Source organism: Sebastes fasciatus, chromosome 1 (genome assembly GCF_043250625.1).
Source record: "Sebastes fasciatus isolate fSebFas1 chromosome 1, fSebFas1.pri, whole genome shotgun sequence".
In the NCBI taxonomy this organism is placed as follows: Eukaryota; Metazoa; Chordata; class Actinopteri; order Perciformes; family Sebastidae; genus Sebastes; species Sebastes fasciatus.
In genome coordinates, this window is record NC_133795.1 from 15,906,759 (window position 1) to 15,934,604 (window position 27,846).

The window sequence follows — 27,846 nt, forward strand, 5'->3', positions numbered from 1 at the left end:
TATAAACTGTACAAACAGGAGGATTAATTGTGGAGAAGCAGAGATGGATGAAGCCAAACCAGCTCAGGCCGTCTACTTATAAAAGAGAAAGAACACTGAAATGATCTTCAGTCAAAAATTTAACTTTTCTGCTTAATTTTGAAATATACAAACAGCCAAAAACCTGCACGTGGCGTCTTCCTGGCACACTATCTTGTCTCAACACAGAGATGATCACATCTCTTCTGTGTAGCTATGGATGAAGAGCCTGTCAGGCAGCTCCCACAGCAGCAGCTCAAACAGCAAGTGATGAAACGTTGTCATTTTCACGGCTCCCATAAGAGAGGAAGGGAGGAGGAGGAGGAGGAGAAAGGAGGAGGAGGAATCCAAACAAGTGACACTTCTGAGCGAAAAGACTTATCTCTTGTCCAGCATAGACTCCTGTGTGCAAGTGTTTGTATTATATGTGTGTAGAAAGACTCATAAAATCCACTTTAAAGTCCATTTCATTTCATAATTATTATGAATTATTAATGAGCAAGTCATTCAAATTTATATCAGCTGTGCCCAGGCACCCAAAAGTCTTGTGATGTCCACCTCTAAAACAAGCCTTAAAGAGACTGTTTGTAACTTTTTACACGTATAAATCTACCGGGTCCGGATCCCATGCGCGCTCGCATATGCGCGCTCTCCTGTGGCCGGACTCTCTGCTCCTCTGCCTGCTTGCCTTCCCTCACACACCGAGCGCGTTCTCGCTGTCTCGCTCCACCTCTACACGTGCATGCGCGCTCACTACACACTGCAGAAGAGTTAGTAGCTCTGAGAATATCTAGTGAATGGACGTTTGTGCAGAAATAAATGCTGCAGCTCCTCCAGACCAACAGAGGTTTCCCGTGTCTTTTGAAGTGACGGGGCTCCGCAGTGAGAAACGTTACCGTCTCCGACCGAGTGCCGGTGTCTCCCTGCGGGCGCAGTCGGGAGACGATAACGTTTCTCTTCCTGCTAAAGCCCCGTTACCGACCCGCTTTTCCTGCTTCAGCCCCAGAGGCTGAAGCAGGAAAAGCCAACACTAGGATCAGCATGGATTCATGGAGAGACCTTCGTCTGGTCAGCTAACTTTACTGCCAAGCAGGTGAAATATAGTGATGTTGTGGTTTTAGCTGACGTGTGTCGCCTCACTGTTTTGAGCGATGCTCGTTCATGTCTATGTAGAGCGATCAAGCGCGAGCCCGACACTGACTTTCGTTGACTTGACGGCCACAGGTGTCGCTGTTAACAAACATTTCTGAAAGTTACAAATAGTCCCTTTAATTTTCCTATTGAACCTCATGTTGTCATGTTGACCTGAGAACAGAAACATCCAAACAATGAGATCTCATATATAGGTGCCATTCATTCATTCATTGGTTCCTCCCTTTACATTTCCTCCTTAAAATTGGCACTTTTGCTTTGCTGTGGTGTGGGGTGGGACTTTTTTGTTCCCATGTTTTTGTGATGAGAGAACAGATGGTGGTGAGGTTGCCTGTTTGGGCATCACTGTGGGTGTCAGACGCGTTTTGAGTCCAGCTGACCTGCACCACCACCAGGCAGCAGCTGCTCGTCACTGGGAGCTGCGCGCTGCTGCTGCAGCGTTTCTCCACTTCTCAAGTCTCGGCACCGCGTCTCCAGCGTCTCCACATCACAGCACACATATTACAACCAAGGGGGTGCTGCTTTTTCTTTTTTCTTTCTTTCCACAGATCAGATCTCGTTTGTTTTCTATTCTAAAACCTGCAACCCGTCGCGCATCATCCAGGAGCTGCGGATGCTGCTGCATGGGTCAGATATAGAGCAGCCTGCAGCGGGAGGATACAGCGCTTCAGAGGTGAGAGATGTGATGTGTTTATTTTATTATGCATATGCTGAAATTGTGATTCATATGTTTATCAAATAGATCAACTCATTTCCTGCTTCGGTATAGAAAGGTGGGGATGTTTCAGTCCGGTCCAGAGTGTTAAACTCGTAAAGATGAAGTCATCATTTTCTATGTTTGGAGAAACGCGCTGATCAACAAAAAGATGAAATGAAACAATAACGTGGTCTCTCTCTCCATCTCCATGGCGCGGCTCCTCGTGCAGCGCGTGTTAAGAGTGTTTTTTTACAGCTTCAACAAACAAAAGATTTAATTTTTTACAGAAAAATAGATCCTAAAAAAGTTGTGCGTAATTATCGACGCATTTATCTGCAATGTGTGCGTCTTATCAATAAAATGCAGAGCAGTATTAGATTAGCAAGGGCACTGTGGTTCTGCAGTCAATCTATATATCTATATATATACAGTATATGATTATTATTATGAACCTTTCTCAAGATGATTTATGAACTAATCAGAGATCAGAGGGAGAGGGAAACAAAAGAACCATCTGTGCACTGCAAAAACCTGTGTTAAGTTGCACTATTTACCTCTTGCTTATACTTGAGACATAGCATTAATGTGAACTGTGAGTCTCTAAAGGGCTCATTATTAAAGCTGCAGTCCTGACATTTCTGCACTGTGACACCGGGTTCAACCAACAGTGTAGTGGTGTAACATTTACACAAACTGCAGCACCGGTGCAGAGTGCTGCTGCTGAAACAGCTGAGTATAGCAGCAATGTGCTCCATCAAACCTATTTTGCATGCCTATTAAGAGTCAGGAAATTGGCAGATGTCTTAAAGGAAGATGCAGAGGAGAAAGAAAGAAAGAAACGATCCAGTGTTTCTACTCAGAAGTTTGAGAAAGCATGGGGGAGTCTGTATTGTTAGGGTCACCTTTGTCAAGTGGGATCTCTGTTGTTTCAGCTGCTGCATCACAACGGCACCTGTTACTGAGATCACAAAGAACTCACTAATATCAGTAGGTAGGTAGGTTATCACGTTTGAAGAAGACAGGAGGAACATTATGCATTGGTTTGCATGCTTGTTTTTATAGCAAACACACAACTTGCACGTAGTTCACTTTGTCTTGGCAGACAATTGATCCAGATGTCACCCAATGAGCCGATCATATGGGAGTATAGGAGGCCGTGGCACCTTCCCCCAATCTTCACAATGCACAGTGACGTATCTCCTCAGCTGGTAATGAGGAGTGTGAGAACCTGCCAAAACAAAGGCCCGTCTCGTTGCGTGTGTCTGTGTGTGTTTGGGTAGGAGCCATTGTGAGACACTAGATAGGGCCCTGACTCTACAGCATGTGTTGGTGCCGGGGGTTCCCACAGCGGCGGAGACGAGGGTGCAACAGCTTGACCTTCTCCCTTTGTGAGCGTGATCTGAAGGGGAACGTGGAAACACGACGGGCCATTGTAAGGTTTCAGAAAAGATGCTATGACTGAGTCAGCTGTTTTGTCATCGTTTTGTTTTTATCAGCGATAAACTAGAAAAATAACTTTTATTCTTTGTATGTAATCATACAAATTAAAAGTTGAACAAGAGCCTTGTCAGAAATGTTTAAAAAAAAATCCCATTTATGAAAATCCATTTTAAAAGCTTTTATTAATGACACAATCTTTTTTGGCCTGAAGGCCAATTTGAGCAGCGCAAGTTAATCTTCCTTGACCTCTGCGTTGTTTCAAATAGGGGTCCCCCTGAGATTGGAGACTTTTGCCCCGTCAGTGTGATTGATCGACGCTCCAGTGACAACAAATTGGCTTTTCACCGACATTGCAACTGTAAGGATAGATGAAGTGGAGGGGGGAGGATGAGGGCATAAAGGACAGAGAGAAACAACTGAGAGCCAGAGGAGAAAAATTGTGTCAAGATCCATCTCAGTTCCACGGGGAAATAAAGCTACCATATGGATTTGCAGTAAATAGAAATACGGAGACAATTTTGCCGTGCTGTGACTTTTAAACCTTAATACAGATTGAAGAAATTGTAAGTGTGCAGCATACTTTCCTTTAATTCCGTACGTGGTTTGGGATTTTCTCATTGCGTTTTCAATTCAGCAGAGCTTTCCATCCTCCCCCGTCTTTACTTTCTCTCTGACTGAGTGGACATGCATCCTTCTCCTCCTCCTCGGCTCTACACCTCTGCCATCAGCAGCTGCACCAAAGCCCTGTGTGATGTGAAGTGAGACACTTGCATACTAATGGTGCAGGAACAGGATGTCTCTCAGGCAGGCCAGCGCAGTGAGGACATGGAGGAAACATCAGGCGGCACCACTCAGCTTCCCAGCGCCACATGATAGCTCTGGGTTCAAACTGATTGTCTAGAAAAGCTGTTGCTTTAGAAGTCTGGAAATATATTATTACAGTGTGGTGTATTCTGATATGGGGAAAGAGAGACATTTGAGCAAATGTGCATAATTGCTGTTGTTTTATCATTTGGTTTTACGCTGCATTCACCTTCTTGCACCAGTAGCAGTTCTCACTGGTGTGTTCCTTTAGCCGCCTGATGGCTCTAATAGCTCTTCTCATGTCTTCTCATTTGCTTATGAAACAGACATGCCGGTGGCATAGCCGTTGCTATGGTGATGGCATGTCTGTGAGCCTGTTGTGCGGCTGCTGATTCAGAAACACTGCTTACATTTTGCACCCAGTGAAAAGGGCCTCAGAGATAGAGGGGGTAAAAGCATAGCCTCCTATGAAAAATGATGCAGTGTGCACTATCAAGTGAGGTCCCTCCTGGCTGCAGCAGTGGCACATGGTGAAGTGTTGTTGTATTAGCAGCATTATTTGCATCTAAACTCTTTAAAGGTGTAAAGTCAAGTCCAATGAAATGTCTTCAAACCAGCCTAAGAGAGCCTAGAAAGGACAAACCAAAATACCATTAACTTTTCCTGCTTGGGCCGGAGTCGATAACGTTACTCGCTCCCGTCGCTGCCGCGCTCTCTCTCTTGCTTCACCACTCACTTCCCTCGTACACACACACACTCTACGTACTGGCTCTAGAGAGGCCACTGTAGCTCTCCAACACGCTTGGCACACGGGAGAAGCTTCAGTTGGTTGCAATTTCCTCATCTCACCGCTAGATACCACCAGATCCTACACACTGAACCTTTAAGACCTTCTTTTTAAAGGGCCAGTGCGTAATATTTTGGGGCATCTATTTGCAGAAATGGAATATAATATTCATAACAATGTTTTCATTAATGTATAATCACCTGAAACTAAGAATCGTTGTGTTTTCGTTAGCTTAGAATGAGACGTTTATATCTAAATAGGGAGCGGGTCCTCTTCACGGAGTCCGCCATGTTGCTCTGCCATGTTTCTACAGTAGCCCAGAACGGAAAAAAACAAACAGTGTCTCTAGAGAGAGCCTTTCGCGTTTTTATGTTACCTGAAGGCCACCGTAGTTGTCCGACACGCTTCTGAAACTACGGGAACGTGAGCCGCGGAGTGCGAAACCGTGGTACCGCCAGCCACTGTCTGATTTCCGTTGCCCCTTTAGGAGTGTTATTATGGTATGGATGGCCTCTGAGCAAGGTGAAGGCGTCACCACGATTTTGCACTCTGCGGCTCATGTTACTGCAGTATTGGAAAGGGAGGAGTGAGCGGAGGGGTACTCAGTTGGTTGCAATCTGCAACCACACTTCTTCCACTGAAAACAGTGGCTGCCGCCTGCACACACAAACACCTCGGTTTCACAGATCTAAAGAGAAATGCTCCCCCCCGTCTGACTGCAGGTCTGTGTTTCTGTAGTGAATGTGATTATCGTCATTGCTCCCTGTATTGTCCAGAGTTCCTGTCTTATAACTGGATTTATGAGGCCTTAGCATGAAGAAGACAAAGCTCATTATGTCCCACAATTACATCTCGCCGTCTGGCTTCACCTCAGGGCCAGTGATGCTCTGAAGGTTTAACGGGACCCAGTGGAATTATCAGCCACTGTAGGTGTGTGTTTGTAGACGACGTGTGTGTTTTAAATGCGTAATATGTGCTTAGATTAAAACCTCATAAGGATTGGGTGAGCAAAGAGAGTAAATCCCTCCTGCTGGAGGCTTCAATTCAGACAGTCAGCTGGATAATGCCAAGCTGTTGGGGGATTTTTCTGCCTCCTTCCAGTGGTCTGTGTATGCCTGCATGTCACAGCGGGTGAGTCAAAGAGTGGGGAGACAGAATGTGTATATTGTGGCAGTGTGGAGATTGGTGCAGTGTAGATTCATATGTATGCGTGCATTTTAAATTAGTGTCTTTGCTCTCTGCCCCTTCAGCCAAGAGAATTAGCAATAGATTTTCAGGATACAGGTGCTGCTGGCACACAACTGATCCGGGCCTGCTTTGAGAGAATTAGTCCCAGACCTGATATCTGTCGCATCCCAGAGAACAAGAGTTCACAAAAGTGTAGTCCCACCAAAGTGATTTTGTCCAGTATAACGCTGTAACAAACCTCACTACTGTGGGATTTCAGTTCTCCTCTGTTGTAGTTCTCAACATGTTTTGAGACATGATCGTAGCCAGGACTTTGCGACAAACAAAGTTTACTATTTCTCCTCAATACTCACGTCATTTCCATCCTGTAAAAGAATGCAGATACCAAAATAATAGTATTTGTATAGCAGCGACGAGGAAGTCGTTTGTAGAGCTGTTTAATGAATCAAACTCGTGTTTTCAGATTGTATCAGAGGGCAACCTCCGGGTCTGAAAAGTGAAGCCAATGCTGAAGTGCCTTAAACTTGCATTATTTCTAATAGTCAGCAGGGGGCGACTCTATACACTCAAAGAGGTCTGAGTGTATAGAAGTCGATGAGAAAATGAGCCTACTTCTCTCTTGATTTATTACCTCAGTAAACATTGTAAAAATGAGTTTATGGTCTCAATCGCTAGTTTCAAGTCTTCTTCAATACAGCATGATGTTCATTTAGTAAATAATGGTCCCATTTAGAGTCAAATAGACCATAAAGCAGGGGATGCTTTAGGGTGTGGCTACCTTGTGATTGACAGATTGCTACCACAGCGTGTCCGGTCTGGGAGTTGTCCGTGTTTTCGTCTTACAACTTTAACCCTTTCACAGTGTGTTTTCAGTTCATGAAAGTTAATTATAAACTTTTGGTCGCCTAAAAATTTCTTATTCAGCGTTTGGTTGTACTTAGCTCCACCTTCTCGTGTCACTTCTGGTTGCATAAAGTCAAGATGGCGACGGCCAAAAACCAAGATGGCAATGGCCAAAATGCTGAACTCAAGGCTTCAAAACGGCAGTCCACAAACCAATGGGTGATGTCACGGTGACTACGCCCACTTCTTATATACAGTCTACGGATTGTATCAACCAACCAGTAATGATGACACACACACATCTGTGTGTTTTGACAGCTCGAATGGGTACTATTAGTTTCCCACTCATTGCCCTTGTCATTACCAAATGCATTTACAGTATGCATACAGTATGTTTTTATATCTGTCGGTTTTAAACCTCCATGTCAAAGTGAAAGTCAGACGTGCTGTACCGATTCAGATATATGATAGATGCTGTGTAGGAAATTAATGGATGGAGTGGACTTAAATCATGGCTTTAAACACATGGATACGTTGTATATCATCTGCATGAAAGCTATTTGCTGCACAAAGTAAATTATGTGTGATGTACATGTCTAGGTATAGGCTATAGAGATTCTTATTCTACACACACTAGCAGAGTGGCAGGTGACACTCTGCAATTGAATGAATGGGCGTGTTTAGTGAAATCTAGACATACCCTGTTAGGAAACAGTAGGAGGGGGTTTGGACCCTCAGCGGCTGGAAGTTAGCTGGGAACTGGCTGGCAGTATGCTGGAAGTCGGCTGGGAGGGGAAAAGGTGGCTTTATCTGTATTTGGTTAGCAAAGCTTTACTATAAAACTTAGAGGTGTCCTTAAAGGAATACTTCACCCACAAAATGACCATTTGTATATAAATTACTCACCCACTGTTACCTTGAATTCTTGAAGAAATCTTTTGTCTCGCACGCCTCCACGGTGAACGGAGAATCGAAAAATGGAGAAAAGTCTTGATGAATTGAAGGGATCGCGTTTAACAACAGCAAAACTATATCAAAACATCCGTTTACAAACTCTCACACAACTCGTATAGCATAATCCAAGTCTCATTTAACCAGTCTTATGCTCACTACTTCCCAAACACATGCATTTTCACTAAAACCTTACAATTTAAAACACTTCCGCATAAACAGTCTCAGGCGTGCGTGAGTCCAGACGAGTCCAAAGTGTTTTAAATAGTAATGTTAAAGTGAAGATGTATGTTTTTACTTCAGTTCATTAAGACTTTTCTCTGTTTTTTGATAGTGGCCGTGGAGGCATGTGAGAAAAAGTTTTCAAGGTAACACTGGATGAGTAATTGATATACAAATGGTGATTTTGTGGGTGAAATATTCCTTTAAACTCCAACCACTTCAGTGGAGCTAGTCTGTGGCCAACAAAAGGTGTCTGTGGGTATACTGGGCAGCTCGTGAGTATAAATTTGTGTACTGCGGTGATTATGAAGAAGGCCATCAGTGAAAAAGAGCATATGTGCTCAGCAGAGCCTCCTTGGGTCAACAAGGTCAAAGCGTACACACAGTGAGAGATAGGTGGGAACGGATACAGACCCCCATAGTGCTGCCAGTCTGCCAGAAACCTGGTGCCAGGTGTCTGAGTTTTATGGGCTCAGCATGAAAGCAGCGATTACTCCGCCTGTCTCCTCCGATTTAATACCCGAGCAGCGCAACACATGGAGGAAGAGGGAGGACAGACAAATGTATTGCCAAGTTAATCTTTATATTCCAAGGCACAGTATATCGACAGTCAAGCAGTTTCATTGAAAGACATGTGAATGGATTATTTGAGAAACTCAATGATGGATGATTAAAGGCTGGAGGAGGTGCCACATGTTTAGCAGTTAAGATCTATGAATAGAGAAAGGTGCAGGTCCCTGCTGCCACAATTTAGTCACACTAAGGGAATCAGATCAGTTTGAGTGTGACCGGGTCATCACAGAGACCAGCCACCTGATACCTGCACCATATGTGTTCTTACTCAAAGAGGAAGAAACACCAATGAGCTGTGATGCTTAAACACTTTAACTTTCTGCTGCATATTCTCTGTATTTGTTTTGGACAAATATATTTATTGGCATTTTGTTTGTTTTTACAAATACAAACGTATCCCCCCGTCTTCCTCTGTTCATAATCTTCACACAAAGCTATCCAAAATAAAATAAAAAATAACAGCAATAATATGATTTAAATATCATAAACAAAATATACTACTACTAATAAAAAAAGGGACATAAATAAATCAAAATTAATTAAATGGATATACCATAAGAGGCGTAATATTACATGTAAAATGGTTAATAAGTTTTAACAATAAGTTACAGTAGCTGGTATACAAAAAAGCTTTACATTATCCAGTCACATCTTTCATACTAACTCGTCAAGATCGCACCTAGTTATTTTACAAAATTTAGTTTAATTTATTTTAATTTTATAAATGGTATCAGGCCTTCCTTTGATAGCAAAGGTTAATTTGTCTAAGGCAAGACATTGAGAGAGGGTTTTTCAGCTACTGGCTAATACAGGTCTTTTCTGGGTTTTTCCAAAAAACAGATATTGTATGTTAAACCAACCCGTTCTCACTCACCCACCTCGTCAAATACCACCGTTTTGTAAGTGCCCCTCGGCATCGGAAACCGACGCACGGAGGTACCCTTTAGTAACAGTATGTGACGAACCGGGCGTTCAACTAACTCCAATGTAAACCCAACCACGGTGTTATTTGATTGTCAAAGCAAGTAATGTAGAATTAATAGCGTGAGAGTCCGCTAAGGGCGGGCGGGAAATGTGGTGGATAGGTCAAACAAACACAAAACTTTCAACCAGCAGACCTGTGTTCTTGTTAGGTTGACTTATTTAGTCACATCGTCGGTATCGTCATCAGTCACGTGAGTCGCTAGTCAACCACAACCGTTTCCTAACCCTACCTAAGTGGTTGTGTTGCCTAAACCCAACTTCCTGTGAAAACGGAAGTTTATTTTGAAAGGACACTATGCATGTAACAAGCGTATATTTACACGCCATCCTTGGTCCGTCCAAAAGTAACGCAAGAGGGGTACCCTCTGACCAAGCGGCGGTATTTGTCGAGTTGGGATTGAAAATGTGTTGGTTTAGCTTGAGGAAGAAAGAAAACAATATTTTTTTTCTTGGTGTCTCCAAGCCTTGGAATCTGTGAACAGACCAAGAATACACAGTTTTGGGCATTCTAGTAGTTTGGCTGAAACTATTTGTGTATTCACTGTATTTGAGAAAAGCTGCTATTACCGCGCAGTGCCGCTCTCCTGGCGTGTTTACATTTCTAGTAACGATCTCATGATGTTGTTTTTCTGCATAGTGTAGTGGTCCGTTTTGTATTTGCTGAGCTGCTTTCATACTATTGTACATGCAAATGCCGAGAAAAAACTGTGAGGTGTCAACACATCGCAGGGCGCGAACAGACAGCACATGAAAGGAGAGGGAAAACAATCTGTATCCGTTTTATGTTAATAGTGGAGGAACTTGTCAGTTTTGATGTGAAACAAAATACACCCAACTATCTCTCTGTGCCGCACACACACACACACTGGATGCTCAACCTCAGTATATTTATGAGGATAAATGTGATGAGTGTTATGAGTGTGAGTCAGGCTAGAAGCTGACACCGTGGTGCTCAGTGAGTGAGAGAACGTCTCTCTTTCTTTCACTCTTGCTAATGTAAACTAGAAGATGATTATTCCTTTCGGTTGTTTATTATAATAATTGCCATTTTTGACAGCTCGCTCATCACACACAAACAAACAAACACTCACTTACACACAAATGCTAACAAAGTAAGGCCTGTTTTATCATGTGATCACACAAGAGTTTAATATACACGGCTACGTTTTAGGATTTGTTCAAAGAAACTGATGACTGATTCTTCATCCCCACTGCTCATGATATCATAATATCTGCTTGTCAAAGCTGAATCTGTACCTGTCATCCCTGCAGACGTTTCTGGGAGTCGGTGTCATGAAACCGACAAATGAAAGCAAAAGCATAAAATATTACAATTCCTTTGGGGGCTCGGCCTGTCAGTCCCTTCCAATCTCTCTCTGCTTGTCTCACTTTGACCGAACCTGGACGAGTGCAGCGTGCACACAGCATCGGCCTCAGCTCTGGCTCTTAAAAAAAAGCTAAATTCACACTTCACATGTGTATGACTGCTTCCCTGTGGGCCTGTATCATAAGTAGAGAGTGATTAACAGTGAAGAGCACACACTCCCTGTTTATTAAGCCTGTTGTGTAATGGGCTCACAGCCAGAGCTGCCGGCTGTGCCCACCCCACACACTCGTTCGAGAGGATCACTGGTACCAAGCTGGTATGCAGATAATCTACCCGGTAGCATAGAGAGCAAAACATGTTGGTAATCTCTGAGGAGACAGATACGCAACACATCAGGGAAGCAGAGCTAATATCAACCTTATCATCTTAGATCCTGATAAATACAGTTCTTCACTCTATCAAATCACTCGATCTCGCCAAATTATAGATATGTTGTGCAAAAGCTTGAGATCCCATTGCTGTAACTATCGTTTACTATCTTAACATGTAGAAACAGTACCTCTAATTTTCACTCGTGAAACAGTTTAACAAATAGAATAACCAGGCAAACAGCATAATGGTTAAAGGGATAGTTCGGGTGTTTTGAAGTGGGGTTGTATGAGGTACTTATCCATAGTGTATTACCTACAGTAGATGACGGTTGGCATGCCTGCAGTTTGGAGAAACAGACAGGAGTTAACACACAGGAGCAAAGCAATGTACTGCTGTGGACGGGGCTGCCAGCATCACGTATTTTTGCCACCTAAAAGAAAGGCTCACCTTAAAAAAAAATCTATATCAGTTAAAATAGAATATTTTTTTCTGGTTTACCTTGCCGTGAGACAGCTATACAGTCTATGTTTCCGACAGGGAGCTGAAGCCGTTATCTGTGCTCTCGCCAAAGCAACCAGTCTCCATTGAAAAAAAACTAATTTTACCTCGCAGAACACAGGAGTTGCTGGTCTACCGCTGCCTCGATCGATTAGTTTGTTTGTGTTATTGTGTGACTTTGATTAGTTCGGATTCACCAAACTCCTGTGTTCTGCGAGGTCAAATTACATTTGTTTTTCAATGGAGCCTGGTGGCTTTGGCGAGAGCATAGATGGATACAACGCCTTCAGTTCTCCGTTGGAAAGGGCTGTCTGACGGTGAGGTAAAGCGGTGAAAATATTCTATATATTGCATACACTTAAACTGATTTTAATTTTTTTAGGAGAGTCTTTCTTTTAGGAGGCTAAAATAAGTTTTTTCTGCCGCCCCCGTCCACAGCAGTACATTGCTTTGCTCCTGTGCTCCTGTCTTCTTCTCCAAACTGGGGGCGTGCCGACCAACATCTACTGTAGGTAATACACTGACTATGGACAAGTACCTCATACAACCCTACTTCTAAACACCCAAACTATCCCTTTAAGTAGTTTTTTTTTGGTATGCATGGTCTGACTAAATTTTATGTTAAGATTCAGAAGTAACTCTTTCTCAAACTTATTCTTGGTTTCAAACTGTGTCTGGCTGTGTAGGAGCTCATTAAAAGGAAGGGAATGAATGTCTACACGATACCAGAGCAACGAGACAAATTTGACAGATTCATTCTGCACTGTTAGACACGTCAACTTAGTCCCCTAAATATCTGTGGGGTGGCACTGTGGGAAACTGACACTTGCCTCATTTGTTACCCTCTACAAGAAATCCAAATGTGTTTCTCTTACTCTCTCACATTCTCTATTCAGCTGTTTTTCAGTTGATCTAATTCGCTACCTTTTTTTTTGCAAACAGATAATCTATAATGTTGCATATGTTGCAGACTTTAACATTTTACTTGCTTTCTGTCTTTTTTTAAGGCTCAAACCTCGAGGTGAGGAAGTGACAAAACTATCGGCAGATTGGACCGGAGGATCTTCTCCCCTGGCTTCTGCAAATAACTTTCTCCTGGATTAAAAATCACCACTCTGGAAAGTGCCTACAGCATCCAGCTAGCAGTAAAGAAGACTAATGCTCACAAACCTTCCCTCCAAGGCTTTCTCCAGAACGCTGCCTCTCATCTAAGCTTTGTGTGAGCAGAGAGAGCAGACACCATGGCACTCAGCTCGCAGCCGCGGCCTCCTTTACTCTGGCTGTGCATGGGATTGTTTTTTTTCTTTCTGGCTCCCGCATATGGCAAAGAATGTCCACATTTGTGCGTATGCGAGATCCGCCCTTGGTTCACCCCCCAGTCAACCTACAAGGAGGCAACCACGGTGGACTGCAACGACTTGAGGCTCACGCACATCCCTACCAACCTGTCCACAGAAACTCAGGTGTTGCTGCTGCAGAGCAACGCCATGTCTCACACCAGTGGAGAGCTGGAGGCGCTGTTCAACTTGACAGAGTTGGACCTGTCCCAGAACAACTTCAGCACCGTGGAAGCTGTAGGTCTCACAAGCATGAACCACCTGACCACCCTGCACCTGGAGGAGAACCAGATCAGCCAGCTGCCAGACCACTGCCTGGGAAACCTGTCCAACCTCCAGGAGCTCTACATCAACCACAACCAGATAAACTCCATCTCCCCTCGGGCGTTTGCAGGCCTGCACAGCCTGCTGCGCCTTCATCTTAACTCCAACAAGCTCCATGTCATAGACAGCCGCTGGTTTGAGGAAACACCCAACCTTGAGATCCTCATGATCGGGGAGAACCCAGTTATTGGCCTCCTAGACATGAACTTTAAGCCTCTAGGGAGCCTGAGGAGTCTGGTCCTGGCTGGCATGGACCTCACTGATGTTCCGGCGAATGCTTTTGTAGGTTTGGATAGCCTTGAAAGCATTTCTTTCTACGACAACAAACTGGTCAGAATCCCTCAACTGGCCCTTCAAAAAGTCCCCAATCTGAAATTCTTGGATTTAAACAAGAATCCAGTTCACAAAATCCAGGAAGGAGATTTCAGGAACATGATGCGTCTAAAGGAGCTGGGCATCAACAATATGATGGAGTTGGTGTCAATTGATCGCTACGCTCTGGACAACCTACCAGAGCTGACGAAGCTGGAGGCCACCAACAACCCTAAGCTGTCTTATGTGCATAGGTTGGCCTTTAGGGACATGTCCTCTTTGGAGAGCATGATGCTCAACAGTAACGCCCTCACTGCCCTTTACCAGCACACCGTGGAGGCGTTGCCCAATCTGCGGGAGATCAGTCTGCATAGCAACCCATTGCGTTGTGACTGTGTCATCCAGTGGATGAACTCCAACAGGACAACAGTGCGCTTCATGGAGCCCCTTGCCATGCTCTGCACCTCCCCACCAGAACTCCGAGGCCAGCGGGTTCGAGAGCTGAGGCTGCTGGAGTCCCCGGAGCAATGCCTGCCCCTCATATCCCACAACACCTTCCCCGGCCACTTGAACCTCGAGCTGGGCTCGAGCGTCAGTCTGGACTGCAGGGCCATGGCCGAGCCAGAGCCTGAGATCTACTGGGTGACTCCTCTTGGGACCAAAATCACAATAGACACCGTGTCAGAGCGGTACCACTTAAACAATGAGGGGAGCCTGCGGCTGTCTCACGTCCAGGTGGAGGACTCTGGTCGTTACACCTGCGTGGCCCAGAACACAGAAGGAGCTGACACACGGGTCGCCACCGTCCGCGTAAACGGCACCCTGCTCGACAGCGCCCAGGTGATGAAGATCTACGTCAAGCAGACCGAGTCACACTCCATCCTGGTCTCCTGGAAGGTCAATTCTAACGTCATGTCTTCCAACCTGAAGTGGGCCTCGGCCACCATGAAGATCGACAACCCGCACATCACCTACACGGCCCGCGTCCCTGTAGACGTTCACGAGTACAACCTCACGCACCTTCAACCTGCCACCGAGTACGAGGTGTGCCTCACAGTCTCCAACGTCCACCTGCAGACACACAAGTCGTGTGTTAATGTGACGACGCGTAGCGCCACCTTCGCCCTGGACCTGTCGGACCAGCACCCGAGTGCCGCCGTGCTGGCCGTCATGGCAACCATGCTGGCTTTCCTCAGTCTGGCCACTGTGGGCGTCTACATTGCCCGTAGATGGAAGAGAAAAAACTACCACCACTCTCTGAAGAAATACATGCTGAAGACTTCCTCCATCCCGCTGAACGAGCTCTACCCTCCGCTCATCAACCTGTGGGAGGCCGACAGCGAGAAGGACAAAGACGGCAGCGCGGAGGGAAAACCCTCTCCTGTCGACACCACGCGTAGTTATTACATGTGGTGAGGACTCGGTGAGGACTCGGTGAGGAGGCCTGGCTGCCTCTCCAGCAGCACAAAAAGACACACTTTTGCCATTTTGGTGCAAAAGTCAAATAAAGTTGCAAATGTTTTTTTTGTATTCTCAGCTTTGCTAATAAGAGGCAGAGTGATCAAGGACAGGATTTTTATTAGTATAGCGTATCGCCTTTGTTCGATTCTTTCTATCTCTTCATTGTTTTGGACTCTCCGAGATGGCAGCTGTATTTAGCCTCCAGGTTGTCTTAGTTGCTCTTGTTTCTGTGGTGCTTTTTTGACTCACTTTTATTTTGGGTTAATAATACAGCAGCAGGGGTCGTCTTGCAGCGTTAGTAGAAATCAGTGTTTCTTTCTCTGTTTTGTAAGACAGGTAATCTGTTGTGCACTGATAGATAATGGAGTTTGTATGAACTTCAGTTAAAAGCTGACAGAAGGGGGTTTAGACTTGTTAAACTGTCTACTGAATGTTAGCGATTGTGCAGTAATGTTGTATCAACTATACCTTTGAACTTTCTGATTTAAAGTGCAAGAGAATAGGATTTGTAGTTTGCTGATAAATGTGATGTTAACGCTAGAAATACAAATGTTTGTTCAAACATTTCGAGTCTTTTTACTGAGGTGCACTAGAAACGTTTTGACCCTCTCCCTGTTTACTCACTTATTTTGCTAGCCTTTTTCGCTAATTGCTTAGTTTATTATTTTCACATGCAATCTGTATGCTGAAGAAGTTACAATAAATACTTTTTGGTTCTTTTGCAGACATTTGGTCTTTTTTTCCAATTCATGTTCTCGTCTTGCATTTATTTTAGGCAGATGCTAATAGCACCCAGGTGTCAGTAGCAAACAATACTATTTACTGTATACATACAGTATGTATATTCTTTCCTATTTTATTTATTAATTTATTTGACTGGGACAATACATGTAGGCATTATTACACTTAATTAAAGTGCAACCGATGCAATATAAATAGGATTTCTAGCCGTAACTAATTTGCAACTACTTGACCAAGTGGTTTTGGTGCCTAAACCTAACCAAACTGTGACTGAAAACTGAAAATAATTATTAAATCTTCATCTGTAAGTGTATCTTTAAGTGTATAAATCAGCATCTCATGAGATTTTAACCTTGCCCTTCAGGTGGACCCATACTTCCAACACAACCTACTCCTTGATTCTACTTTTCACTGTTTATATTACAACTTGGCCGGTTGTAAATAGCCGAATAGCTGCCGTGTGACTATCCTCACCCGGGTGCAAATAGACACTCCGTTTATTTGATCCTCTCAGTTCAGACAGGCACTCTCACTCCCCGCTGGTGGTACATGCTGTTGGTTTCATGTGGAGTCTTAATCGCACGTCTTATAGGAACTTAAACCCATCTCAGACCAAAACTGTCTGAATCAGCTTTACACCGTCACAGTGCTCACTGCCCTGAACCATCCTCAGACAGAGCTCATACTGTGTCAGCTTAACTCCTCAATATGGGTATGAAAGAAACACGTACTGTACAAACACTGTTGAGACAGATAGACAGACAGGTAGACAGATATTGAGCATGTGCTGCCCTCTGGTGGATGCTACACCATAACTAAATATGGTTGTCATAGAGGTCAGTAATGATAAAACACAGAGTAACAGCAAAGTAGCACCTTTATGTTTAGCATCAATTAACTAAACCTAAAGTTTCCCATACAAATTCAGTGTAATACTTTGAGTCACATTAAGACAAATAAAAGTTTTTTATTGTGGCCAACTTTCAGGCTACGGCCATTACACACAATGCAAAACAAAAATCCTGAAAGAAAGGAAAATCAGGGAATCCTTTAGGGATCCCATTTGTCACAGATTTATCTGATTGCAAAAATGATATTTCAATAATCCACAATAATCTTGCAGCAATTTCACAGTGTCATTTTACATCGGCAGTATAGTTTACATGGACTTTTAGTCTGTATCTCAGCCAGATTTGTTTTGACATTTACAAGACCGCTCTGATCTGTGCCATTGATAACTTCTTTGACCCGAGCAGAAACAACCTCTTGAGTTATTCAGTTTCTCTCTCCACCTGTGCTCAAAGGCGTAAAGAGAACAACGACGTAGGAACAACTCCCTTTTATATTAATTACTTATGAAAACAAACATTCTGAAAAAATAGAAAGTTATAAAAGTTTACAGAAGATGTTCTCAACTCCACGTCATTGAGATGGCACATAAGAACGCCTCTATTGAATTCCTTTCATTGGGGTTAGAGAGCAGCTGGAATAGATGTGTTTAAGACGAGCAGGTCAGGTCACCGTTGCTCCTGGGAGACGCAGCGGAAACCAAGATTAGAGGCGGCGCTGTCCGGAGAGTTCTGGCTACGAGCTGCACATCGGTATCTATAACAGTAAGACTGGAGGAAGAGAGGGAAAGAAGAGAGGGAAATTTACTGTCAATTAATTCATTTTATCAGCAATTTGAAACACAAACAATGAAGACAATTACACAGTGACCATTTTAGTTTAGCCACTTTATTTCTGATTTCTCCTCCTGTACCGATCCTGTTTCATTAAGCATGTCTGACTGTTGTCCTCTCCTCCTCACATGGTTTATTCATATGAAACAAACCAGACCTCTGTGCTTAGGGACTTATTTTACAATGCAATTAGTCACATTCCCATGGCAACAGATGCTGGTGATAAGCACACTGGAATGGTCACCAGTGGGCGGCTCAAATGGTTTTGCAGATAAAGTAAATGTAACACATACGTAAATACTATGAGTTATCCTGTCCACTCCATTTCACACTTTTCAAGTTTCTTAAATCCAGAACAAAGAGAGCCAATGAACAAGTAGACAGGCGACTGCACTCGCACAAAAACTAAACTAAACTAGCTTCACATATCAGGAAGAAAAGAGAGAATAGGAGAGATTAACAGTTTGTAATCAAACAGGGTAACAGAGTAACAGAGAGCTCCCCTTCGCCCTTTGGAAATGCTGATGTCAGAGCCGTTGTTGCCTGGATTCAATACTTGCTATGGAACAGGTTTGCACAACGAGCCAAAACTATTTCGTTTTCACTGATCCGCTCACCTGACAAAAGAGCTTACTGCCCATAAAATATACCCGCCCAACAGTTAAAATATGTAAGCAGACATTCAGACGGGTGTTTCTAATTTCATGTTTGATGCTGCAACACGTTCTCATCCCAACTCGTCACATACCGCCGCTTGTCACTCTCCTTGGCGTCGCGCTATTTTCGGCATCAAAACCACTATAGTTACCCGTGGCGTCACTTTAGGTTTAGGCAACAAAACCACTATAGTTAGGTTTAGGAAAAAACTATATGTGTGGGCTTAAAATGTACATGTTTGTACAGTGAAAATGACACTGAACGTTGTGAACACGGGACACGAATGAACAGCTGATTGTAGCGTGAAACTTAAAGGCAGTGCTGACGATGTTATCCAGTATACACTATTTTTTATATTGGTTGAAATGTTCTTTACATCTGACCGCGATCCATTACTTATGAGCTCTGAAAACGGACCGGAAAAGAGCCGTCATCTGTAGCTGCTGTAATCCTGTAAAAACGTCTACCAATCTCTGCCTCACGGTCCGCTTAGAAAGAACCAATCAGATGCCTCCCTGCCTCCCTGCTCGTACTCTACCCTTGGCGAGCACCAGCCTGAACTCAAATCTGGAGAATGGAAGAGAAAACCCAGCCAAAAGTAGCACTGCTGTGGTTACTTGTCATGAGGTAGCGTTGTTGAGTTGAGGTCCTCTCTCCGCTCTGTGTCTGCGAAGTTATGATGCGGCGGTGCTCGTGCATGTGTGTTTGGGGGCGTTGCCTTGGAAGGAGACCCGAGTGGAGGGGAGTGGGTTTAGACGGAGCTCCTGAGGCAATGCTAGCTTTCCAACATCGTTGACCCTATCGTTAACACATGAATCACGAACAGCGGTCTCCTGAATGAAAGCCCTGTGTTTGTTGGACCCATCCACCTCCCTTCTCGCCTGTTTTGTGTGTGTCTCTTTCTCGTAGTGTTTACTGTTGCCGCAGATGGGTTGACTTCATAGTTAATGGAACACCCAGTGCGTTTCATACTGGCGCTAAAGGGTGCCTTGTGCGGTGGTACCGAACGCCGACGGCCGTGATAAAGCTCCTGTATGTAACGCTCTGGAAATGAGAACGGGCTGAATAATCAAGATGTTGAACTTCATTTTTTGATCAAATCTATAAAGCATTATAACATAAAAGTGGTTGTCTTTGTTACCTTGTGGCACATGTACGAGCCTCCCTTCTTCACTTTGTCTGTGCCCGACGGAGGACCCGTCTGAAAGAGAGACAAATGATTAGATATCAGACCCAAAAACTAAACCTGGAAAACGCTCAGAGGTAATGTGTTCTTACTGGGTTGTGTTGTTGGTCTGTGGTGTGATGCACAGTCCACCAGTCTGAGGTCCATTCCCACGCATTCCCCGCCATGTCATACAGGCCAAAAGCGTTGGCGGGAAAGGACATCACCTGTGTGTTTGCCAGAATGAGCATCATTTAATCTGGATTTACAGGTAGTCCCATCTGCTTTTCCTATTGCCCAACATGCCATGCTGTTTAAATGAGATAGTAATAGTTACATTTGTGCTATTGCAATCAGTGAGGCATGAACATCCCTGTATGTTCAGCTAGTGGGATCAGTAGGATTCCTTCAGCAGCTCATACCCTTTAAGAATCTGAGTGCATGCATTCATGATTGATACCTCTAAAGCTGAAGCTTTGTAGAGAAAGAGATTGGATGAATATTATCTAATGGTTATTCATTTGATCTCTGGAAGGTGCGAGCTGCTGGTGTGACTTTATCAACTTCCGAAATGAGCTCTTATCTCCAGCACCTTTAATTTCCTGTAGATTATATAGGCATTGGCTCCATGATAAAACTGTTTCCAGTTTTGTGACAATGGCTCACAGTCACCCACATCCTCCCTCACCTGAAATATGATGCACCTTAAAACACACCAATTACTACAGCATCTCTCCATCTTTCCTTTTCTTACCGGTGACGTTTTGATGTATCCGTCCTCTGCAGAGTTATGGTTGGGGAAATCCCCCTGCCACAGGTTGGCGTAGTGTTCTCCTTTCGGGTTCAACTTGTTTCCCCAGGGATAAAGTCTACATACAGGAGCAGTGTATCAGGACATTGACATGGGAACATACCGTATGAAAACCACAGCACATTGGCGTATTTTCAAATCACATAGTGAGTAAATATCACACCTGTCTTTAAGGCCGCCCCTGCAGGCGTACTCCCATTCTGCCTCAGTGGGAAGTCTCCTGTTGGCCCAGGAGCAGTAGGCGACCGCATCCGCCCAGGACACATGTAGAACAGGATGGTCCAACCTACAAAAAACAGGTTTAAAGTTAATTACTGAGCTTTTATTTGTTTTATCAGTTTGCTTTTGCCAAAAGAAAGAACTGTCATAATGAAATAAAAGAAGTGGCAGGTGTGAATTTGCTTTTGAATCAATATTTTTTTACATTTTCAAGTCTGTTGCTATGCTCCCATGCCCATATGTACAGTATATTGAATTGAATTGATTGGTCATGGGTTGTAAAGAGATCCCTTCTTACTGTGATTCCAGTGTAAGTGATGGGTGACAAAATCCACAGTCCTTGTTCTGTGTAAAAATACATTTTAAAGTTCTGCTGAAGCTAACATGAGGCTACAGCAGTCTGAGTTAGACTTATCAAGTAGGTTTCGTCCAAACTTGAGTCTTTTTAGTGCCAAATTCCCAGAGTTTACTCGCATAAATGTTTCTCTGAAGAGCTACAGTGGGGGGTGTTGAGAAGGCTTGCAGTTCACATAGTGTTCAGGCACAGCAGCTCCCATGTCGGGAGCCAATCAGCTACTTGGAGTGGTTGGTATATTTCTAGTTTTTGTCTGCTAGTTGACTGCGGTGAGTTTGATGGATGTGTGTGGTGATAAAGGTTGTCTTGCTGGCTGTATAGGAGGTTTTGGGGGACTGTAGCTCAGTCTGTGGGGACTAGGCTTGGGAACCGGAAGGTTGCCGAGTTTAAGTCCCTCTACAGACCAAGTGTGGACTGGTAGTTGGTGAGCTGCCAGTTTGCATCCCGGGCACTGCAGAGGTGCCCTTGAGCTCGGGGCGCCTGTCCATGGGCAGCCCCCTCGGTCTGACATTAATGCAAATGTTTAGGTCCTGTTAGTGCTTTTGAGTGTATTTCGGGCCTGTGTGTCTCCTTCTTATATGTGCTCAGTGTTTTAATGTGTGTAATTTGATATAGTTGTGTGAGTCTTACAGTTCAATGCCTTACTATGAACAAATAGAGGTTACTAAGTAAGGGATAATGTACAGCGAGCCGGTCATTGTTGTGAAATAAACCCTGACAGGGCGATGCGGCACCTCGATGCCCTGAAGGGGTTTATTTCACAACAATGACCCACAAGCTGTTATCAACAGTATCCCACTTATAACAAGGCTACTTACTTAAGAAATCAATAATTTGACACAAAAACGGTCTGTTATACATAGCAACGGTCTATAATACATAGCAACAGTCTGTTATACATAGCGTCGGTCTGTTATACATAGCGTCGGTCTGTTATACATAGCGTCGGTCTGTTATACATAGCGTCGGTCTGTTATACATAGCGACGGTCTGGTATAAAGAAATAACAGACCGTAGAATGCTGTGATTGACCAAACAGAATCGAGTATTCAACACAGCTGTGTAATTATTTGTATTGTGTGAGTTATATTATATATATATATATATATATATATATTTTCTGTTCATACAAACCACATTCAAGTCTTAACCTTTAGCCTTCCATTAAAGATCAAGAAACTTTTGAAGCGTGTTCTCATGTATTCTTACCGAAACTCCACAACCAGTGAAAATTATTGGGAGGTTTCAAACACTACTGAACAGGACACAGTAAGAAAAAGCGATGGGGATTTGCACAAAAAAAAAAAAAACATAACTTCAGATGAACCCACTGGATTTGTCTCACTCACTGCTGAAGCCTCATATTTGCTTCAACTGAACTGTAGAAAGGAGACTCTGGATTTTGTCCCCCATCACTTACACTAGAATCACATCCACGGCCAGTATGTATATCAATGTACATATACACATGCAAGAATTGTTTTAAGACATACTTAGAAAAATGTGTAACTTTGCTTTAATATAAAAAAAACTGGTGAAAGTGAGTATTTTGATGTCTTTCTACCTGTCTGTGATGTTGGAGTCTGGACCCTCAGGGTGCCTCCAGTCGGCTCCTTTGACTGGGAGCCACCAGGGGGCAGCAGCCACCTAATAACAAAGTGATGTTAGCAACGGTTACTGACTGATATTGTGCTTCTTTCAGACCCTCCATTCCATTTTCTCTCACATACACACTTCATCTAAATTGTCTGTAGTGTACAGAACTGCAATGGTACTAATGGTTTCCAGCATTGCCACACTAATGGGGTAAACAGCACCTTCTCAGCCACATGATCACGCTGCACATGACAGCTGAGATGAAGCAGTAAATGCCCTGCTGTCTGGCTTTCGTCTGGTTGTGAGAGGCCTGCTGTCCTCAGGCCTCTCACAACCAATCTGTGAACGTTCTCAAGACTCTTAACAGTAGTATGTGTCTTCATGTCTATATGAAGCTGAAAATGTGTGCAACAGGTAAAGCTTAGTGCACATACAGTATATTACTCTACAGATGTTCAAACACATCCCGGTAGGAGGGACATCAAAATAATATCAATAATAATAACACAATGATATTTTTTTTCACATGATGTTCTCATTGAACACGAAAGCATCGTCTTTCTTCTCCTCACATGGCTGGCGGGTCATTTTATCACAACCTCCCTGATGAAAAACTGGATATCGTTTACCGCTCTAGGTACATTTTGCAGTTGGCCGGAAGCATTATGAAACTGTTAATTAAGGAACGTTTATTTTACTAATTGAATACCTTATTATACTGTATGTGATGGAATAATTGATACACAAGTTAACTTTGGAAGGAAGAGGTCCGGAGCTGATGATGTCTTACAAAAGAAGGTTTATTGAAGCTTGATCAAGGAGAATTGTCAGGTCTCCACAATAGATGCTCTCTGCGTGAAGGCCTCACAACTCTGTCGTTCCTCCCTGGTGCTCAGTGTCTTACCCCTTATCATGTTTTGACTTACTCCGTTCCTCTGGCATCTCTGACCCTGGTTGCCCTAGCGACTGGCTCTACGGTCTCCACTACAGGCACAGCTGTACAGATAACGGTGGCTCCTCTAGACAGGACTCCAACCCAAGAATGTCAACAGAGGGACACTCTGACAAACACTCTGACCTTTCTACCAATAAGAGAGGAATTGATGGAAAATTTCATCACACTGTAACTCATCAATTACTCTCCCTGCTTCATTACTATGATAAAATGCAGTCTCTATCATATTTTCTCTTTTCTTCCTGGTGTTTTTTTCTTTTTTGGTGGCAGCTACACAAAAGAACAAAATCTGTCATAGCCGACCTTCTTACAGGTATAAAGTACTAATACTAATATGTGTTATGTAGTAACAACATACATCTGAACACAGTACACTGTAATTAAATCTGGAAGACAATGAAAAGAGAACTAAATTAAATATATCTATTTCCCCCAACATTTAGATATAGATAGATAGATAGATAGATAGATAGATAGATAGATAGATAGATAGATAGATAGATAGATAGATAGATAGATAGATAGATAGATAGATAGATAGATAGATAGATAGATAGATATAGATAGATAGCATAAAAGCAGGAAGCAGAAAAGCATGTGTGGTGTGTGTGATGTATAAGTGATGACTTATGACTTGAACAACTATCAATGTGTCCAATAATCATGGCACTAACAATGCTTCATACTGGTGTAGCATCAGAAAAAGTGAATTGAACCGGTAAGTTGACAGTTGAATAATTATACTTACTGCTTGGGTGATTTGGTTTTTCACACTCTCGCTCAAAATCCCCTCGAAGACAAATGCGTCTCCAAATTTCTCTGCCTAAAAGCAAAGGGATAAAAAACGTCATGAGCAAAGATTTGCTTTCATACTGATTGGTTTGATTGATTGAATTAATTTCTAATGAATTCAAAAACACAGCTTATTGTTTTAATCTTTGGATGCATACCTCAGTAATGTATCCTGTGGCATTGACGAAGCTCTGGAACTGTTGGCTGGTGACTTCCTGGATGTCCATGTAGAAGGAGTCCACATGCACCAGCCTCTGAGGGCCTTCGCCATCTGCAGGGATGCCTGGGTTGTCCGTTCCCATCAGGAACTCTCCTCCAGAAATCAGCACCATCTGTATGCAGGAATAAACTTTTATTTATACTTACTTTGTAAATGGCAACTTCCGGTCTCAGAATATGAAAAACGGGGCGTTTTTTCATTTCTGTCTTCTTGTGATTTTATTTTTTGCCAACATACAGTAAATGTGTTGCACCAGAGTGAGTTTTGTGTCATATTGTCTGTGTAACAATTGCATGAGGTTTTCATGCCTTGAACTGACTGAGGCTGTCAGACTGCTTCACTAGGATTGGCAAATCCCCGACAATGACGTAACATGTCTAACCAAAGCCCAAAATAAAACCAATCTAATTGGTGGAGCTTGTTGAGGGACTGGAGCATAAAGCACACTGTTCTTTCCTCAGAACCAGCTGAGAGTAATCTATAGCGAACCAGGAAATAGAACTAATTTAAGTAGTCAAAGTCTACTAATATCAAACACAATATGCCACAAACATGCACTCTCTCTCTCTGAAACAGTCTGAAACAATAGCAGTTTAACTTGCAGGAAATGTAGGCTTATCAGTCCATTAACTTCTTTACTTGGTACCTGGTTGAGAAGAGTTGAACAACTGATTTGCAGTGTAAAAATGTACAGTTGCTGAGAGGGTTTCAGTGTCTAGGGCACTTAAGCGGGGCAAGTGATACTACATCAGCCTGCTGTCGGACTGATGAAAATGAAAACTTGTATTGAGAGCCCCTTATGTGGAAGATGTCAACATTTCAGGAACTCAGATCATCCTTTTTTCAAGTTTGATTAAAAAAAAATATGCATATTTAGCTTACCTAATGTGGTCTAAAGGGTGTAGGGTGACCAGGTGTCCCATTTTACGAAGGACTGCACAGCATTTTTATCCATTGTTCCACATCTCGACGCAATGTCCCACATTTTCATTGGCTCTAGTTTTCAAAAGTCAAACCACTGCAGGACAGACACTTTTAAAAAAAAAATCTGGCTTTAATCCAATGGCTGTGAAGAAAGCAGGGAAGGCTGTCATCACGGCTCTGTGTTTGCTGTCAAACTGCGCACTTGTGGGTCAAGTGCAGGTTGACCTTTCACCGGCTTTGCCTCGCTATGCCCAACGGGGGAAAATTGTGAGTCACCGCAAAGTCACATGCCATGAAGATGAGAAGGAAGAGCAGCTACAACAGAGACTGTGAAACTACTTATAAGTATTTGAGAAGACGATTATCAGAGTTTTTTGTGAGATTTGTCAGTTATTTTTCAATTTCACACAGGGGGGGAATACGACATGAAGCGACACAGTTCATGTGAGTCTCACAAGAAACGGCTCAAAAAGAGATGTGCCGATCTATGGATGCATTCGGGAAAAGCATGGGCATGTTACAAGATAAGGGGCAGAATAGAAATGTTTATTATTTAAAAGGTCCCATATTTTGCTCATTTTCAGGTTCATTCTTGTATTTTGTGTTTCTACTAGAACATGTTTACATGCTGTAATGTTAAAAAAACTATTTTTTTCCCTCATACTGTCAGACTGAATATGCCTGTATTTACCCTCTTGTCTGAAACGCTCCATTTTATCGCATTTTGACGGAATTGCAACAGAATTGAGTTGCTAGGCAACAGCTTGGGTCCATGTGTAAACTCTGTCAGTTGATGTTATTCACATCCACTGCAACAGGAAATAAACTGGGACACATTTAGAATGTTTACGTTTAAAATTGTGTAAAGGGTCTAAATATTGTATATTCGTGACATCACGAATGGACAGAAATCCTGACGGCTTGTTTCAAATGCAGAGTTTCTGAATACGGGCTGTGTGTGTGTATCTCCCTATGGATTGAGTGTTTTGATACTTTCACAGTATTTATATAGAACTTAAGCCTGCTTTATAATAAAAAAACGTGAAAATCTCACTTTTTTATAATATGGGACCTTTAAGTTAGATAGACATTATATCAACATTTTAGACTACCTCTCAGACTTGGTAACGTGTCTCACACTGTCCCACACAAACATACTCTTTGTCCCACATTTGGCTTGTTGAGATCTGGTCACCCTAATCCATGTATCTTTTAGTTGAGGTTTAAATAATACTGAATACCACTTCAGGATTCCCTGGTGCTCCATGGAGCAAAAAGTCTCAGTAGGGACTTGTGTTGCATGTCTTCTCTACTGTGAGCTGTCCAGTAAAGTAAAAAAAAAAAAGGCAGCAGCGATGGATTACCTGACTTTGTATGTTTTTCTCATCTCCCAGAGCCTCCGACGGCCTCTCATTGGCGCCTCTTGAGTATTTGTCAGCTGGGTTTGCAGAAGCTGTCGCCTCCTCTACAGGCTCCTCCACAGCAGCAGCGGCTCTCTTCAGGTTCTCACAGCCGCAGCCGGCTGCTCTCTGCGGGGCTGCTGCTTCTGACTGAGCCCCGGATGAACCCTGAACACACAACACTGTGTTCACACAACTAAAGAGGAAAAACAAAGCAAAACGGCGCACCAGCATTGTTGCAGGACACCTGCTCAAGATCTGATTATGTTGTTAATACTCTCACTTCCGCACAGTCACGTGGTCAGTCAGCTGGTTTGCAGTGTCACCAAATGTAACTCTTTCCTTCCTGGAGTGAATATTTGTTTAGTTTTACACACATCCAATCAATTTCAGCAAACATCCTGGTATGATTTAATGCAAAAAAAAGTGAAGGTATCAAAAACACATTACTACTTTGCAGTTAAATAATTAACAATTATTTTATTCTAACAGGAAGAGTAAAAAAATAGTATAAAACAGTATAAAATGTACTCAGTGGTTGAATGTAACTAAGTACTCAAATACAATTTTGAGGTACTTGTACTTTACTTGAGTATTCCCATGTTCTGCTACTTTCTCTGCTACTTTCTCTACTTTCTACTCAACTTCATCTCAGAGGGAAATATTATACTTTTTTACTCCACTACATTTATCTGACAACTTTAGTTACTTTACAGATTCAGATTATTAATACAAAATATAATCACATTACAGTCAAATTACACATATTACTGGGTGCATTCCATATTTAAAACACAAATATTGACAATTTATATAATTATTATAATTATAATTATTATTATTATTATTATTATTATTATTATTATTATTATTATTATTATTATCATTATTATTATTATTATTATTATTAGTAGTAGTAGTAGTAGTAGTAATGTTTTTTTGTGGTTTAACTACAAATTATGATTAGGGATTGTAAATATAGCAGATGCATGTTGTTTTAATGAAAATTAAAATGAAAATACCATTGAATAAAACCATA

At 42.8% G+C, this 27,846-nt stretch overlaps 2 protein-coding genes across 2 annotated transcripts; one reads left to right on the top strand and one right to left on the bottom strand.

Annotated features, from left to right (window-relative positions):
• The first annotated feature begins 1,434 nt into the window (after positions 1-1,434).
• On the top strand, positions 1,435-16,014 carry LOC141766290 (leucine-rich repeat neuronal protein 1-like). Its single transcript, XM_074632997.1, has 2 exons — positions 1,435-1,843; positions 12,864-16,014. The coding sequence occupies exon 2, from the start codon at positions 13,098-13,100 to the stop codon at positions 15,243-15,245; it is 2,148 nt and encodes a 715-aa protein (XP_074489098.1). The 5' UTR covers positions 1,435-1,843; positions 12,864-13,097; the 3' UTR covers positions 15,246-16,014.
• Positions 16,015-16,978: 964 nt separating this feature from the next.
• Positions 16,979-27,236, bottom strand: sumf1 (sulfatase modifying factor 1). Its single transcript, XM_074633117.1, has 9 exons — positions 26,772-27,236; positions 24,422-24,595; positions 24,220-24,294; positions 22,485-22,567; positions 20,510-20,632; positions 20,290-20,404; positions 19,649-19,762; positions 19,512-19,571; positions 16,979-17,650 (listed from the first exon to the last, which is right to left on the bottom strand). The coding sequence occupies exons 1-9, from the start codon at positions 27,039-27,041 to the stop codon at positions 17,549-17,551; spliced, it is 1,116 nt and encodes a 371-aa protein (XP_074489218.1). The 5' UTR covers positions 27,042-27,236; the 3' UTR covers positions 16,979-17,548.
• Between the last annotated feature and the right edge of the window lie 610 nt (positions 27,237-27,846).